General features: G+C 43.7%; 1 protein-coding gene across 2 annotated transcripts in view; it reads left to right on the forward strand.

The window, feature by feature from the left end:
- Positions 1–18,586, forward strand: part of setbp1 (SET binding protein 1) — a 332,744-nt gene that overhangs the window by 223,845 nt on the left and 90,313 nt on the right. For both annotated transcript variants that reach the window (XM_038790778.1, XM_038790776.1), the window contains exon 3: positions 13,812–17,355. In XM_038790778.1, coding sequence (XP_038646706.1) covers positions 13,812–17,355 — 3,544 coding nt within the window. The remainder of the gene's footprint in view (positions 1–13,811; positions 17,356–18,586) is intronic.

Below are 18,586 nucleotides of genomic sequence, written 5' to 3' on the forward strand. Positions count from 1 at the left end.
ATCATTCAGATAAATAATGACAGTGTTATGATTGAAATATTTAACTATCCATTAAACACTGTTTTTGCCAGATTGTTGCTTCTGCCAGCTGGGAAGTTGCCAAGTAAAAAGGTCAGCATTGTGAATGTGGAAATACCTTCAGAAGTTAACCTAATCTATAAAAATGTTGAATAAACTTCACACTATTGAAAGGGTAGTCTAGTATGATAACAATGTTTAAATGTTTAATATTTTCGATTGCCTTTATGTATTCAGTCTACACCTTTGTTGAGATGGCAGTTTCAAAGTCTGTTTGTTTATTTGGGAACTTATAAGGGCTCTTGACTGCAATTCAGTTGCTTATTTGTTTTGCAAGTACTTGACTACACAGCTGCTTTGAGAAGTGTTTGTTTATTTAGGGAATTTTGTGGGCTATCCAGTGGCTTTCAAGTGTGATAATACGTTTTGTGAGTTTTGTTCATAAAGTGAAGAATGGTTAATGGGGTGAGGGGCCCGGGTTCGATTCCGAACTTGGGTGACTGTGTGCATATTCTCCCCGTGTCTGTGTGGGTTTCTTCTGTGTGCTCTGGTTTCCTCCCACCAAGTGAAGATGTGGAATTGACCATTCTAAATTGCCCCTTTGCATCCAACGGTTAGATGGGGTTATGGGTGCCGGGGTACACCCTGCTGGAGAGACTGCTGCTTCTGGATGTGGAACGGGAGGGAAGAATTGGGGATATATACAAGTGGTTGGGCGGGGGCAGATAGGCGAGTGGGTGGTGAAGATTAAGGAGAAATGGGAAGGGGAGTTGGGAGGAGAGATCAATTGGGAAGTATGGAGTGAGGCACTGTGTAGGGTAAACAGGACCTCCTCCTGTGCAAGGATGAGCCTGATATGACTCGGGTGAGAATGAGTGGGTTCTTTCAGGGGGTAGCAGACGAGTGTGAGAGGTGTGGGATAGGGCCAGTGAATCACGCGCACATGTTTTGGGGTTACGAAAAATTGGGAAGATTCTGGGCAGGAGTGTTCACGGCCTTAGCCAGGATAGTGGAGGAGGATGAGGTAGATCCAGACCCTTTGGTGGCGATATTTGGGGTTTCAGAGAAGCCAGAGCTCATGGAGAGGAGGAAGGCCGATGCTGTGGTCTTCGCTTCTCTGATTGCACGACGGCAAATTTTACTGGAGTGGCGGTTAATATCGCCACCGGGGGTGACCTGTACTACTTCCTGAGGTTGGAAAAGATAAAATATGAGTTAATGGGCTCTGCAGAGGGGTTTGAGAAAAGGTGGGGGATGTTTGTGACCGTGTTGGAGGAGCTGTTCGTCGTGCGGGGGCTGGGAGGAGAAATGGGGAAGGCGGGGTGAAGGGTGAAAAAGTTTGTACTGACTGTGTCGTTGATTTTTGGGAAGTATGTTTCCCGAGGTGTTTATGTGTTGTATCTTGTTTTGTAATAAAATATATATTTTTTTAAAATGGGGTTATGGGGATAGGGCGGGGAGTGCTCGTTCGTAGCGAAGACTCAATGGACCGAATGGCTTCTCTTCTGCACTGTAAGAATTCTATGATTCCATGATGAGGAAGGTGGGAGGGTGAGGTGGGTGAAGATTGAGGGATGGAAGTGAGAGGTGAGGTTGAATGTGGTAGGGGTTGAGGGGATAGGATGTGGACAGGTTTATATAAATGAACCACTGATTGCATCAGAAACAAAAGGCCAAAACCTTTTGGGACTGGAAGTGAACCTTTTAGCCAGACAACTCTGTACACAGCCCATCTTGGACCTGGACTCACAGAAAATCCAGCACCCCTGAATTCTCGAGATGGAGGTGAGGCTGAGCTGCAGGATTTGTACCACCTCCCAATTTCCATCTTGGACTTGAAAATCCAGCTTGTGGAGTCTATACAACTGCATTTTATGTTTTTTATTCTGATGAGAACGTGGCTCTGCATATTGTTGTGTGGCCTGGTTCTGTTTTTAATCAAGAACTACCGGTGGTTTTGAAACTGTTGAAAATAGGGCATAATTGGGTCATTCATTTGTTCTTACACTGGCTTGAGGGACCAGTCTGAGTGGAGCATTTTGACTTTGAGTCCCAGGGATGTCAGTCAACATTCTGGACAGCCCTGGGTACAAACGCAGGTGCGAGCAGTCAAGTAATTATACCTGCATTAGTATCTGTGAAAAACAATCTTCATTATTTTCACAGTGGAATGGTGGCAATAATTTAGCATATGGATTAAGATTTGATTTGGAGTGGTGGTGATTCACCAGCATTTGAGGATACAGTGGAGAGCTGCAACCACTTCCTGCCCACTGAAGTTCTTGCTGGCTTTTGTGTGCAACTTATTTGTACATAAATAGGGGCATACTTGCATGACTCCCGTTACATTAGTTAAATTAATGTTTTCTTATTATGGAAGAAATGTTGCACTCTAAATATAGTGGTATAGTGCCTTGTATTTGGTCTTTAATTGAGCCAGATAAAATTGAGGTATGAGAAATGCTGAGCCATTTTACCCTGGCAGGATTTTAGCCTTTTAATGTACTGCAAAAATATTTTCCTACAACAGTTTTTTCCTTGTTCTGATACTAATGGTAGCCTTTTAAAAACAATTTGAGTGCCCAATTTCTTTTTTCTCTAATTAAATGGCAATTTAGTGTGGCCAATCCACCTAGCCTGCACAGACCTTTGGGTTATGGGGGTGAGACCCATGCAGACAAGGGGAGAACATGAATACTCCACACAGACTGTGACCCGGAGCCGGGATCAAATCCGGATCCTCAAGCCGTGAGGCAGCAGTGTTAACCACTGCGTCGCCGTGCCGCCCTGTGCTGATGGTAACTTTTTAATTGCATTGACGCAAAGTACATGATGGCCTTTCTGTGTTCGGACAGAAAAATGTTGACAGCAATGTCGAATAAAAGGCCAGCAATTGTCTAAATGTGCTATAATTTGGAGTTTAATTTTTTTCTGCAGAAGGGATTCTCAACAAGCAGGAAAGGCATGAATACAAACTGCTGTGCAGCCTCCCTGTTTGAAAGGTTCAATATAATTACTCGTACATTGAAAATAAGGCAGCAGTATAAACAAAGGAGTTGGCTTGTCTACTAAATAATTTGATAGTTGGTGTCCAAACGAATCTTGTAGTGTGACAAAAAATGGTCAACATTACGGTTTCAGATGTCATCTGTAATCATTTTCCTGTGTGAATTGGAGACTCGACAGAGAACTGGCATAATTCAGTAGACTTGACGACAGCAGATAGACGGCACAGCCAAACAACTGCATCACTGTGACCCTTGTGAACATGCAAGCATTTTTATTGGCCCGATTACAGCTTTTCTGACATGTACTGCATGCTAAGTGTGAGAATTAAGGGGTAGGTAATGGGGGAGTAGGGGAGCCAGAGTACTGCAGGAGCTTGCTCTATTCAGAAATAATGAGACCGCTGGAAGATGACTGGCTGCATTTGAAATAAATCCCCTTTTCTCAGTTTCTCTGTGACTTCGTCACTATTTGCAGGGACAGCCACTGCTTTTTGTTCTGTGTTTACTTTCTGATGACAAGGACAAGGTGAGTGGCTTAAGCCTAATCACCTGACACTTGCAGCCATATCTGTGACTTGAAATGCATTGAAATGATGCCTCAGGGGTGAAAACATAGCAAAAACATTCATGGCTGAATGAGTGAAGTGCATTTCACTCTGCATTTTGGCTGACTTCACATGCAATTAGCTATCTTTATGCCAGCGAAAGGTCAGACATTGATATTTGTCATTGGAGATTTAATGCAGCATTCTCCAGGCTGTCAGCAATCCTCAAAGTAGTTGGATGTTGATAATTGAGATTGTTTTCATTCAAAAAATCAGCAAAATAATTTTTTAATTCATTTCTTGAACACCTTCGATCCAATATACTTTTTTTCAAGGGAATATCAACTGCATCTTTCATAAGTAAATGCTCTAAAGTTTGAAGATTGGGACAGATAAAAAAAACATTTTGAACAGTGAAGCGGCAAATCTGTATCTTTTAAAAAATCATCTCGATGCTCAGCAGGTCCAATAGCGTTTGGAAAGAACAAGACGGGTTTCCAGTGGCAATAAGTCATCAACAAATATTTGAAAGTCATTCTGCTTGTGGTACTTTTGATTGAGGACTGATTTTCACATATGAGATATCTATCAGCCATTTTTTAAAAGAAAAAAAGGTATTTAAGGGGAGCTGGTTCCCTGGAGGTGAGTATTTTGCTCCAGACCAGGACCGATGTTATTAATTTAAAAGAAAACAAATTCGCTGATGGAGGGCTCTGAACATCTGACTGCTTTCAATATGGCTCCACATGGAGAGCATGTTGTAATTAACCCAGAAGAACAATCAGCAGTGTATGTTGTTTTAAGCTTTAAATTTATTAATATATGCAAATGAATAGAGCAATGGTTCAGATGTTTGAGAATCACAGCAGGAAGCAATTATAGACACGCTAACCAGCAGCTTATCTCAAGACACGCGGCCTCTTAATAAAGGATTTTGCTTGAGAAATAAACTGCTCAGATGGAAGTGTGGCTGATTCACAAAGTATACTCAATAATTTCATTAGATTCAAATATAACCCATTTGATACTGGTAACCTACTGTAACTACTGTAACTGCATCTTATACTTGGGCACCAAGGAACTCTAGATACTTGCTGTTCAGGTTAACGTATGTCCCATATTTGAGCCCTGTGACTTGTGTAAGTTGATCTACTAATAGCTTCACCACCCTTGGGTCAGGAGAAGCAAAATTAGCCTTAGAACCTGATCACTATCTAGTGACCCTTGTGGATATTTGGTATGAATTAGATTGGGCTCAACTTAGAAAACGTCTAAAATTAAAAAGCCTGCCAGCTTATATAGTTTAACTTTACCATTACCATGAAGAGACGTATAGCAGAACACAGAGAGAAAGTGGTTGAGAGCAGGCAGCACTTCACCAATGTGCAGTTGTAGGTCGAGTCAACGCATTCAGGAAAGAAAATAAATTAGGGGATGAAGTACAATTCTAACTTTAGTAGAGTTAGTAAGAGGGAAAGACAGTATGCTGTTACCTGGTATAGTGTCAGGTAATCTGTGGGGTACCAGTGTTTTGTGGTCAGTGTGCCTCAACGGAATAATGTTTAATAGCCTGGAATTCTGTTTGATATTTGAAAATCATGTTGTGCCAACATGATCCAAATTTCATCTGTTAGGTGGTTCAAGAAATGATACGGCTCAGGCGTATAAAGTGCAGCAACATCAAAACATTAGGGCTTGGAGTTTCCACTTGATTAGCCTTTTTTTTTTCAACTCAAGTCCCTGACATTGATGTAACTGCCACAAAATAGTATGGAATTTTAAGTGCAAATAGCATTTAGTTCAACTCAGGTTTTTGTGAACTTTGTGCGTATTTAGAAGAATGATGTACTGTCAATTACCACGAGACGAGAATGGTGGAACAATCGAGGCTTTATTGAACAAGGTGTTGTGCCTCCTGTAGCTGGAACCAGAATAGCTGCAGCGCAGGAGAGCACACACTTTCATACGCCGCCTGCTGGGCGGAGCCTGCAGGCAGGGATTCACCATCGTACCTCTAATATACGGGTACAATTTATTACGGGCCGTAATACATATAATATACCACTAGTGGTGTTCACCACATTCACCCCCTGTTTAAAAAAAGAGTCCGGCGGGGGTGGTGGAAACATTACAAATTAAGTCTGTCGGGGGCCTTGACCCTCCTCCATGATCGCCTCAGTCCTGGTGGTGATGTGGGTGCCGACTTGGTCACCTGTGACTCTGGGAGCGTGTTGTCCTCATCTTCGTCAGCCCTGAGTGGATCCAGTGGGAGGACGGATGCTGCTGGGATGGAGGCTGTGGTGAGGTTCGCCAAAGATGGCGGCGCCCACGGGGCACACATGGTGGGAGGCATAAAAGATAGCGGTGCCCAAGGGCCGCACGTGGCTTGAGGAGGGGAAGATGGCGGCACCCCTGGGTCGCATGGGGGGCGGGGGGGGGGGGTTCAGGAATGTCGGGCCTGGAAAACAGAAACAAAGTGTCCTTTCTTCCCACACCCGTTGCAGTTCGCGCTCCGCGCCGGACAGCGCTACCTGGGGAGTTTGTTTTGTCCGCAAAAATAGCACTTGGGGCCCCCTAGAGTTGGCTGGCTGCCACGCGGTTCAGGCTTGCAGTGAGCTGGAGTCGGCAGCTGGTGGGGCCCACGATGCCCACGAGGGTGCCACGCGGTCAGGGGCATAGGATTGCACATTACGGGGGCCACTTCTAATGAATTAGCGAGTTGCGTAGTCCCCGCAAGATCGAGCATACCCCCTTCCGGTAGCCGCTGGCGGATGTACGCAGACTTCATGCCCGTGACGTAAGCGTCTCTAATTAAACGTTTGGTATGCTGGACTGCCGAAACTGCCTGGCAGTCACAGTTCCTACCTAGGATGTACAGGGCACACAAGAAATTGTTCAGAGTCTCCCCGGGGAGTCGCTGTCTCGTGGCCAGGAGGTGCCTGGCGTACACTTGATTTACCGGTTTAACGGAATTTCCCTTCAGGAGCGCCATCGCTTCGGAGTAGGTGGGCGCATCCTGGATGAGGGGGAACATTTCAGGGCTCACCTGTGAGTAGAGTTAGTACTTGGAGCTTCTGCGAGTCCGAGGGTTCTTCAGCGGCTGCTCTGAGATAGCCTTCGAAGCAGGCTAGCCAGTGGTCGAAGGTGGACGTGGCGTTGTCTGCTTGAGGGCTCAGCTGCAGGCAATCAGGCTTGATGAGGAGATCCATCTTTTAAAATTCCTCGTTTAAAATCTTGTTCAAAAAATTGATGTACCATCTATTACCACGAGACGAGAATGGTGGAACAATCAAGGCTTTATTGAACAAGATGTTGTGCCTCCTGCAGCTGGAACCAGAATGGCTGGAGCACAGGAGAGCACACACTTTTATACGCCGCCTGCTGGGCGCAGGGATTTACCATCGTACCTCTAATATACGGGCAGTGTCATAATACATATAATATACCACTAGTGGTGTTCACCACAAAGAAAAAATGATTGCCAACCCACAGGATGGGTTTCTGCCATTTCGGCTCATTTGCGGAGCTTCAAGGAGGCTCCAAAATAGCACATTTTGATAGAATCCTTACAGTGAAGAAGGGGGCCAATAGGCCTATTGAATCTGCGCCGACCATCTGAAAGAGCACCCTACCTAAGCCCACTCCTCACCCTATCCCAATGATTCCTTAACTTAACCTACATTAAGGGGTAATTTAGCACGGCCAATCCACCTAACCTGCACATCCTTGGACTGTGGTAGGAAACCTGAGCACCCGGAGGAAACCCACACAAGCATGGGGAGAAAGTGCAAACTCCACACAGACAGTCACCCAAGGCTCGAATTGAACCCAGGCCCCTGGCGCTGTGAGGCAGCAGTGCTAAACTACTGTGTCACTGTGCTGCCACCATGTCGTCCAAGAAAGACTGTGAATGATATTTTGTGAAAGAAATTGACATTGTCTATCTGTCTAGTGTTATCACACCCTGAGCTAGTGCATGGTCAATTCTAGACCCACTTGACCCGGAGTCATAGCACAAGTGAATTAACTAATAATTCTGAGAAACATGCCCAACGTATTTGGCACTTGGCTGCCCAATAATTATAGTCACCAGGTTTGTAAATGTAAACACAATTATTCTTTATTAGTAACAAGAAATATAATTAAATGTGCAGAAAATTCAATTGGTTAACGATTATCTAATTCCTAAGCAAAACGGCTGGCCTACTTCAGAACAATAGATAGATTGGGGACAGCTCTGGGTCACCGTGTGAGCCAGCTATGCTCTTAAAACAGCAGCCTGAAAAGGTGACAAAACAGTGTTAACAATGGTGCTTTTGGTAATTTGTTGGGTTTTTTTTTGTTTTTTTTAAATAAATTTAGTGTACCCAATTAATTTTATCTCTCCCTCTGGTGCCAAAAGTCTAATTCCTAATTCGCTGCTTAAACTTACCCCCATCCCTAAACAAACACACACACACAAGACAGACAAACACAGAGGGGAAGTAACAAGTAAAAAAAAGTATAAGTGAAAGGGAAAAAGAAACTTTGTTTTGGATGGTTGTTTCCAATATCTTACTTCTCTAAAAACGCTACTTTCAGTCCGAGGCTTTACTGTAGAGTCATGCAGGCCTCCATAGTTTCAGAAATACAGCACACATAGCTTTTCTAGAGAGTGTGTGACAGAGAGAGAGAGAGGAGTCCTGGTCTTTGTTTGTAGGCTGTAGTTGTGTTCCTGTAGATTCATTCAGGCTCTCTGCAGCTACAGAAATACAGCACTCAAGCCTTTATGGAGAAAACACGAGGAAGAGAGAGAGCCATTGCCCCTGTGCATCTCTGGGTCAAATCAAGCTAGTTTGGACTCTAAAAATCAGTTCACTGGGATAGGATCAAATCACCCCCTGTTACCAGGCAGAGTACAGCCTTTTGGCCAATTCATTGGCTACCAGCCAGTCAATCAAACCAAGACCAACCCACCTCTCCCTCTGGTGCCAAAAGTCTGAAGCTCCTGTTCAAACTAGCAGAGACATAATAGTGATAATCATGTATACATAGAACATACAGTGCAGAAGGAAGCCATTCGGCCCATTGAGTCTGCACTGACCCACTTAAGCCCTCACATCCACCCTACCCCTGTAACCCAATAACCCCTCCTAATCTTTTTGGTCACAAGATGAACGTCATATTTTTTATAAACAGAGTTGGAAAGTTGATGTTGCCAGCTTTTTGAGGCTCTGCCTGCTAGCGTGACGGTGCAGGACACCTCCAACACTTCTGTCTTCTAAGTGTTGGACAATATGGTTACAATTGCCGGTTGTGCAGCCAGTGAGCTGCACAGCGCTTTCCGTGCCTGAGCCAGCAAGAAAAAAAAGAAAATTCCTTTATGTTCAATAATATGCAAATAAGAGTTTGGGCAGAAAAAGAGGTTGGGAAACAACTTTCAAAATAGGCACAATTTTATGCCTAATGTGCACCAAATTGCAAATAAATATATAGTTTGGGGTGTTGAGGGGGGGGGGGGGGGTGGCGGCCCGAAAAGGTGTGTAGGAGAGCCTGTAAAGGGGAGGCCCTCGGCGGTGGGTGCGAATCAGTTTGTTATCTAACCGGCCCGCTCACAATGGCGAGTTCCGGATCTCGGCCAAAGTTGCCGAGAAAATCGTTAACCGCAATTTGCATTCATTTTAATCTCATTCGCAAGAATTAAGTCAAATTTATTGGCCTCCCGGATTTAACCAGCTCCCAGAGAGACATCACACCGGCATCGTTTTGTGCTCCATTTTAAAAACGTCAAGCTGGTGCAATGGCGGCTGAGAGGACCTGAGGAGGGGAGTGCTCATTTCCATTCGTGGACATGCAGCTCAAGGGCACCGGAGTTGTTCCTCCAATGCTCCGGCGTGGGGGAGGGAGACATTGGGATTGGGGGTTGGTCGGGGGCTGGTGTTTTCCATAATAGGGGTCGCCCTGGGGCCAGGGCCGGAACGGAGGGAGTGGAGGACAACAAGGGATAGGGGTGCAGGCAGGCCCGCTGTGAAAATTAACGTAATGGAGGCCTTACAGGTATCAGGTCTAACATGTTTTAATGGTGGACACAATAGATATTTAGGGGCTGGTTTAGCACACGGCTAAATCACTGGCTTTGAAAGCAGACCAGGGCAGGCCAGCAGCACGGCCCAATTCCCGTATCATCCTCCCCGAACAGGCGCCGGAATGTGGTGACTAGGGGCTTTTCACAGTAACTTTATTTGAAGCCTACTTGTGACAATAAGCGATTTTCATTCATTCACATTTCCATTTCCCCTAGCTACAGATAGTGAACCTCCTCAGCACCCCCCCACTGCCCATTCAGTGCTCCTCAATCTTCTTGAGCTTACATGCTACGTCTAGGTGAGGGCCACTCACAAACCTAGATTGTCCATTACTTCCCAGACCATGAGCTTTTATTTTTTTGCAATAAATAAGCTTTGATGTGGCATCTCATCAAATGCTTTCTGTAAATCTAAGTAAAGTACGTCCACCGGTTCCCCTTTATCCACAGCACATGTTACTTATTCAAAGAACTCCAATCATAGAACATAGAACATTACAGCGCAGTACGGGCCCTTCGGCCCTCGATGTTGCGCCGACCTGTGAAACCATCTGAAGCCTATCTGACCTACACTATGGTTAAAAATTATTTCCCTTTCACAAAATCGCATTGATCCTGCCTGCTTATCTTGAATTCTTCCAACTGCCCTGATATAAAGTATTTAATAATAATTTCTAATATTTTCCTGATGACAGACGTTAAACCATCTGGCCTGTAATTTTCTGCTTTGAATAATGGAGTTACATTCGCTACTTTCCAATCTAATGGAACCTTCCCCAAATCTAAGAAATGTTGGGAAATTAAAACCAAAGCACTAACTGTATCATTAGCCATTTTTAAAGATATTTTAGGAAGAAGTCTGTCAGGAACTGGGGACTTGTCAGTTTGCTGCTCCAACAATTTGTTCAGCACCACTTCGCTGATGACTATTTGTTCTTTGAGTTCCTCCCTCTATACCATTTCCTGATTTGCAGGTTTTCTTGGAAGGTTACTTGTATCCTCTGTAGTGAAAACCCATGCAAAGTACGTTTTCAATTCATCTACCATCTCCTTATTTTCATCATTAGTTCTCCAGATTCACTTTCTATAGGACTAACGTTCACTTTGTTTACTTTTCAAATATTTACAGAAGCTTTATATTTCTAGCTTGTTTTCTTTCAGACTCTTAATTTTTCTGTCCTTATACAGCTTCATTCTTTGCCACTATTGATATCCTGTCCAATCTTTTAATCTGGTACCTATCCAGCCCATATATGCTTTTCTTTCAATGTGATATCTTCTTTAGCATTTTTAGTTAACCACAGATGGTGGGTTCTCCCTTTGGAATTTTTCTTTTTTCTTGTAATGTATCCCTTCTGAAATGTTCCTTGAAATGTCTGCCACTGCATCTTTATGGACCTAAACTGCAAACTAATTTGGCCGTTCACTTGAGCTAGCTCTGCTCTCATGCCCTCATAAATGCCCTTATTCAAGTTTAAAATACTAATCTTAAACCCACTTTTCTCTCCCTCAACTGAATGTAAAATTCAATTCTATAAGGATCGCTGCTGCCCAAGGGGTGCTTTCACTATGAAGTAATTAAGTAATGGTATCTCATTGCACAATACCAGCTCTAGTATAGCTTGCTCTCTGTTTAACACCAGACAGTGCTATTGTAAGAAACTATCCTGAAAACATTCTATAGTATCTTCATGTATGCTACCTTTGCTTGTCTGGGTTTTCCAGTCTGTATGTAGATTTAAATCCCCCATGATTAGTGCATTTTCTTTCTGACAAGCTCCCATTATCTCTTTTTTTTAAAAACTCTGTCTTATCATGTAGTTACAATTAGGGGGCCTGTACACTACTCCCACAAGTAACTTCATGTCTTTATCATTTCTCATCTCTACCCAAACCCCTGCTATTTACTGGTTTGCTGAACTTAGGTCATCCCTCTGTATTGTGCTAATACCATCATTAATTAACAGAGCCCCTTGGAGAGCCAATAAAAAATGAAGTGTACAGCTCTGAGGGGGTGGAGGGGCAGAGGAAGCTGGGTGTCCATTATGTGCATTAGTCATTGAAGGTGGTAGCACAGGTTGAGAGAGCGGTTAATGAAACATACAGTATATACAGTATGCTCAGTTTTATTAATCAGAGCACAGCGTACAAGAGCAAGAAGGTTGTGTTGAACTTGTATCAGACATTATTTCAGCCTCAGCTGGTGTATTGCACCCAGTTCTGGATGCTATACTCTGGAAGGGCATGAAGGTATTGGAGAGGGTATAGAAAAGATTCATGAGAATGGTTCCAAGGAAGATTAATTTTAGCTACGAAGATAGATTGGAGAGGTTGTAACTTTTTCTTGGGAGAAAAGAAGGCTGGATGAAGGTTTGATAGAGGTATTCAAAATCATGAGGGGTCTGGACAGAATAGACAGGGAGAAACTGTTCCCACTCATGAAAAGATGAAGAACAAGAAGGCACAGATTTAAATTGTACTAACCCCCACAAGTTCCACAGGGATAACCAAATTAATCTCAATATGCACTCCTGGAACATGAGCTTCCCCGCTAGTAGGTGGAGGCTCGCCAGGCTGGGGCTGATAATGATCTAGTATAAAGGCCAGCATGGACAGGGTCAGGCATGTTGGTTGTCCCAATGGGACTAATACTGTGTGTGTATTTACTGCTTTAGGGCAGATTCTTATGCCCGTGACTAACCCAGCGTTCACCCGACCGCTCGGCTTGCTGGGTCTTTACCTCCTGTACCTGTGATTGTGCCAGTGGCTTCTGTGTAATAAGACTGAGCTCAAAAATTCCACTTGGAGGAATTGCCAGCACTAACTTGTATGCTGTTACCGAGTGGACTCTAGATTCTTGTGTCAACCGGCTCTGCTGCACCTCATCATTTTGGTTCTATCTTTAATCAAATAAAAGTATGTATTGAATATAATAACCAACATCAAAGGGTGAATTCAAGGACCAAAACTTTCTTACTGATCACGCCAGTGGGATCCTCTGGTCCTGCTGATGGCACATGTCCGCCGCAGGATTCCCACCACAGGGTGCATTTAATGGCACAACAAGAAGATCCTACCACCGGCCAATGTCGGGCTGCCTCCCGCTGCCCCAAAAAACCAGGCGGGTTGCTTGGTAAATCCTGCCCAAGGTTTAAATCTACTCTGCATGATGATGAAAACATTCAAGAAGGAAATAAATAAGTTTTCTAGACTCTAAGGGTGTCAAGGGGTATGAGTATGGAGAGAGCATGGGAGCATAGTGTTCAAATAGAGGATCAGCCATGATCATATTAAATGGCGGAGCAGATTTGAAGGGCCGAATGGTCTATTCTTGTTCCTATTTTCTATGTTCCTATGATGTTTAGAAGCTACTGAAACTCTGAGGCGTGATCTATCCGAATTGGAACAGAGTCCCAGGCGAGCGCATTTATCAGGGTGTTTCCCGGGAACTCCCGATGAGGCCACGCTTAGTCCCGTTTCCTGCACTGACGAGCTCTGCTCACTGGGCCAGATCTCTCAACCACCCGACACAACCCCTAAAGCTTCCGGAACCCAAACCCGCCCACCAGGAAGTTCTCAGGGTGCCTACGCACACCCCACTGCACATCCAGGTGGCGCTACCCAGGTGCCAGACTGGCAGTGCCAGGGTACCAGGCTGTCAGTGCCAGAGTGCCACCCTGCCAAAAAGGAAAGTTCCTGGGGGCCTCCGAGACCTTGGTAGACCCCCACAAGTGCTGTTGCGTCTGGTCCCTGTTTATGGAGAACGCTCTCTACAAGGTCTCCGAGGCAAAGGGGTTTGATTCCAACACCTTGGGTACCTCAGGGAAATGCATATTAGAGTCAGACTATCTGTCGTGCTCTAATATGCAATTTGCAAATAGTGATGTCGCCCACAATGAACGCGATTCTGTTCGCGATGTCTCGCGAGATCATGTTAAATCTCATGAGGCATGGCGAGCCGGGTAGATCCTGGAGGAGGGATCTCCGGCATCTACCAGCTACGCTCTCTTTCGGGTGCAAAGCGGCTGGTAAATGGCGCCCCTAGTCTTTTCATTCCTGTTGGTGTCTGAACCTCGTAACTAGAATTGTGTTCACTCCTGGCATGCTGTTTTTGATCTATGTAATTCATCACAGGGAAAGGTCAAACTTACTAAAAGGTTGATTTTCTCTTTACAGGGTGCATCAAGGTCTCACAACCAACCTGAAGTGCGATTTAGTGAAATTCCCTCAAGACTGCAACAAGACTTCAGTCCTGGCAGTGTGAAACCAAAGTACCAGGAGAGAATTAACCAGATCCAGCTTGAATGGCCTGCAACTTCTGGAGTCTCCCCTACTTTCCAGAGTAATGCAACAGATGTTGATGCTAGAAGGGGAGTAGCAAGCACTGCTAATACAAATTCCATTTCCGATCAGTTCTGTGACTTTGCAACTTCACAGCTGAACAGACCTGCTACTGGCTGTACCTGGAATCAGTTTATAAATGGGAATGCTGGACTGGCCATTGGCAATACTAATCGGCTGGTGGCGACTAAATTGTCCCACTCCATTGGCCACCCAGAAACTACAGCTATACCTACAAAATCGAAGGACAAATGCAAAGAGCCCACGGAACAGCCACATGGGAGTGGATCAGGAAAATCCTGCAGAAGAGATGCCAAATGCTCTAAAAACCTAGCAGTGGACAATTCTGCAGAGTGGGATAAAAATGGTCAAAAAGGAAAAGAGTTAGAACTGCATGGGACTGCAAAAGGAAGGAAAGACATTTTAACATGTCGTAGTGTGACAGCAGAGCCACCAGCAAGAGCATCTCCCAACAGGCCCAACACAATGAGTAGTCAGGAAAAGGATTCAAGTTCTGTAATGATTAGAATTCCAATACAACCACCGACTGCAGTGTCTACAGGTCCCAGAACAAGAAAGGAACAGCTATCAAAAACAATCATGGGTAAAAGCATACATTCAGAATCAACATGTGCTGAATCAAATGTGAAAAGTGCTGTTAGTAGCAACTTTCCCAATGCTGGAGATGCTGTAAACAACAGTCGGCGTCAGGTCAACAGTAAGGTTATCAAGCAGCAAAGTAGAAGTATGCAGAAGGAACTTGGTCAACTCAATCTAGCGGTAGGGAGAGCTGGTGAATTAGCCGACCTCTCGAATAATGGAAATAGGGTTCGAAAACCAACAGCAATATTGGCATCACCTGTTTTCATAGACCCCACCAAAAGCAGAAGAGGCTTCACAGAAATGAAGCATTCAAAACATTCAACTAAAAACAGCACAATTTCTGCCAAGTGTAAAACATTAAGTCTGCTGAAAGAAAATAGTGTTGCACAACAAGAAAATACAGTTGTGGAGCCTCCTTCTGCCTATCCGATAACTCCAGCCAGTCCACTCTATTCCAACACTGATAGTCTTACAGTTATTACTCCCATGAAGAAGAAACGGGGAAGACCAAAGAAGCAGCCTTTACTTACTGTTGAGACTATACACGAAGGAACTGCCACCAGCCCAGTTAGCCCCATCTGTTGTGAGTCTCCCAATGGTAGTAAGAAAAAGAAGAAAAGAAAAAGTCCTGTTAAACTGATACCAATGGATTCCGTCACCTTAGAGCCTAAAGACACATCATTTACCAAAAAAGATGGAAAAATAAATGTTCTGGATAAGAAAACAATCAAAACTATCAATAAAATGAAAACCATGAAACGGAAAAATATTTTAAATCAAATTCTCTCCTCTAATAATACAGTGCTAAAAAAGAAAGTACAGTCCTCCAGTGCTATTTCAACAATCTCATCTGTGCTTGAGACCAAGTTAGGGAAACAGATCAATGTTAGCAAGAGAGGGACTATTTATATTGGCAAAAAGCGAGGCAGAAAACCAAAATCCATGGTACAGCTGCAGCAAAATGGAAACAAAGGTGCTGAGAAGTACTCAAAGCCAATTTCTGCCCATTCAGAAACTCCGACTGTGCCTTTTGGATCACAGCTGACTGGAACAGTGTCACCAAACACTGCCCAACCATCACCTTCCCAGGTAATGGGGCCTACAGGAAACCTCAGCCCTGTCAGCAGTGAGACCAACTTATCTGAGTCAAAGGCAATGCCAAACCTTCAGCCAATTAGTGCACTTCCTATAAAAAACCCAAAAAGCTTGCATGCAAGCACTTGGAAGTTGTCTCCACCAAGGCTTCTGGCAAACTCTCCTTCTCATTTATCTGAGGCAGCTTCATTAAAGGAGATTACACTGTCACCCATCAGTGAATCTCACAGCGAGGAAACAATACCTAGTGATAGTGGAATTGGAACAGACAATAACAGCACTTCTGATCAAGCAGAGAAGAGTACAGAATCACGCCGCAAATACTCCTTTGACTTTTGCACACTTGATCCCTCAGAAGGTGCAGTTGTGGATCCTGGTGCAAAAGGAAAGCACAGTCACAGACAGAAACATCTGCTTATAGATGATTATCGTATTCATGAAAGTATGAAGAAACAGAAGCATAGACGGAAGAGAAAAAGCCTGCAGATGCAGAGCAGGGATGACCTGCAGTTCATAGCAGATCTGGAAGAACTAATTGCAAAGTTCCAGGTATTTCGCATTTCTCACAGAAGCTATTCTTTTTATGCTGATAACCCATATCCCAGTATTTTTAGGGTCAACTTTGATCATTACTACCCTGTGCCATACATTCATTATGATCCATTACACTATCTTCGCCGGACCACTGATCTTAAGTCTAAGAAGAGGCGTGGTAGACCTCCTAAAGCCCAAGAGACTATAACAAAGGTGCCTTTCTTACAGGGTTTTGGATACCCATTACCCAGCGGGAGTTACTATGCACCCTATGGCATGCCTTATACATCAATGCCTATTGCTACAGGTATGATGAACCTTGGGTATTATGGGCAATATTCAGCTCCTTTTTACTTGTCTCATGCACTTGGGTCATCAACTCCCTTCATGAGGCCTACGATGCCTCCACCCCAGTACCATGCCAGCTCTCACTTAAAAATGCCAACCACTGCCAAACACAAGGTAAAACATGCCATGCATTTGCAGCCTTCTATAGGGATGGATTTAAATACCATACAGCCTTCCTTAACATCACAAAGAGGTGGTGGCACTGGAATGCCCAGCAACCGAATTCATAAACGCAAACACAAGCACAAACATAAACATCGAGATGATCGGCTCATTGGGTCACGAGAAGACTTGGGTGATCTCTTTGGGTGTAAATCTGATTTTACTAAAGCTTTAGTACATCAGAAATTAGAAGGCTGTGACAAAGATCTCACACTGGGTGCTGACAAAGGAAAACAGAAGGAAAAACTGAGGCAGCAGTATGTTGAACCAATGTACACAGGACAAAAGACATCAAAGAACATCTTTGACATCGACACCTCATCAAAATTAGCCTTCTCTGACTTGCCACAATGGACAAGGACTACAGAAAAAAATGATTCTGTCAGTGAGTCAATTGATGCCTGTGTAAGAAGGTTCACAAGCACTGAAACCCGTACAAGGCGGGAGACCTCCATGGACCTGTATGGGGATCTGCAATCTGCAAGCAGCATGATTGAAAAGCGGGAAAGTGAATTAGGTGGGAGTAGAAAAAGGCACTTTGAGGGTTTTGGATCATATCGGGAGAAGAATGGACCTGTGCTAAGGACTAACAGGAAAGACTGGGGGCAGTATCAGTATGCTACCCCTGCAGCACCAGGTAAATATATGATTTTAAAATATATGTCATATTTATAAAATGTGCATGTAGTATCATTCAGATTTTTACTATGATTTTGATTACACCTCTGTTACTCTACATAATCTTATTGCCAAATAGCAGTCTAAGGTTCAGAATTATGCTGTTTCTCAATTCATTGTGTTAACTAGGACTTCCTCTGGCTTTTAAATTAAATTATTCTTTTGGAGTGGAACTCTAAAATTGTTAGTAAAATTGCTACTCTATTATTGTGACTAATTTCGACAATATGATGCACAATGGTGTGGATCACTTTTTTCCTGATTTACATTTCATTAAACATGTTATAAATAATGAGTTGATAATGGCATGCAGTGAATTTGGAGCAATGAAATAAAATGTATGGTAAGTTGCCAGCATGTGATTCTTGAGAAGTAATAGATACATTTTTAATTACTATTCCTAACTTGACAAAAGAATATGGCCCACATAACATTGTTCTTCCAAACACTAAGTGTTTTAAGTTTAGCTCTATGTCAAACAGAGTGTAGAAGCTTGGGGCATGTTGGTTGAGAGGCTGGTATTTGTGATAATTTCCTTGTGGGAAAGTTTTGATTTATGGCCTTGTTTTTACTTATTCGTGAACTAATGTGTGTGAATTGCAAAATGTCAGGGTGCAGGTACAAATAATTAGGAAGGCAATTGGAATGTTGTCCTTTATTGCAAAGGAGGTGGAGCATAAAAGGTTAACAACTGTACAGGGCATCAGTGAGATCACATATGGAATACTGTGTACAATTTTTGTTACCTTCCTGAAGGAGCAACATACTTGCATTGGAAGCTTTTCATAAAAATGTACAATAGGCTGATTCCGGCAATGAGGGGTTTGTCTTATGAGGAAAGGCTGAGAAGGTTGGGCCTATACTCATTTGAGTTTAGAAGGCTGCGAGGTGATTTATTGAAACATGCAAGATTCCGAGGGGTCTTGACAGGGTAGATTTTAGAGAATGTTTTCCCTCGTGGCAGGTAGGGTAAAAATATGGGTTCTATTCAACCCATATTTCAAGATGAGATCAGGAGGAATTTCTTCCCTTTGAGGGCCCTTAGTATTTGCAATTCTCTTCCACAAACGACAATGGAGGCTGGACCCCCAAATACATTCAGGGTTGAGTTGGACAGACTTTTGATTGAAAAGAAAATCATTATTGTCAGGCAGGAAAGTAGAGTCACAATCGGATCAGCAATTATCTTA

The sequence above is a fragment of the Scyliorhinus canicula genome, chromosome 3 (genome assembly GCF_902713615.1).
Source record: "Scyliorhinus canicula chromosome 3, sScyCan1.1, whole genome shotgun sequence".
NCBI lineage: Eukaryota > Metazoa > Chordata > Chondrichthyes > Carcharhiniformes > Scyliorhinidae > Scyliorhinus > Scyliorhinus canicula.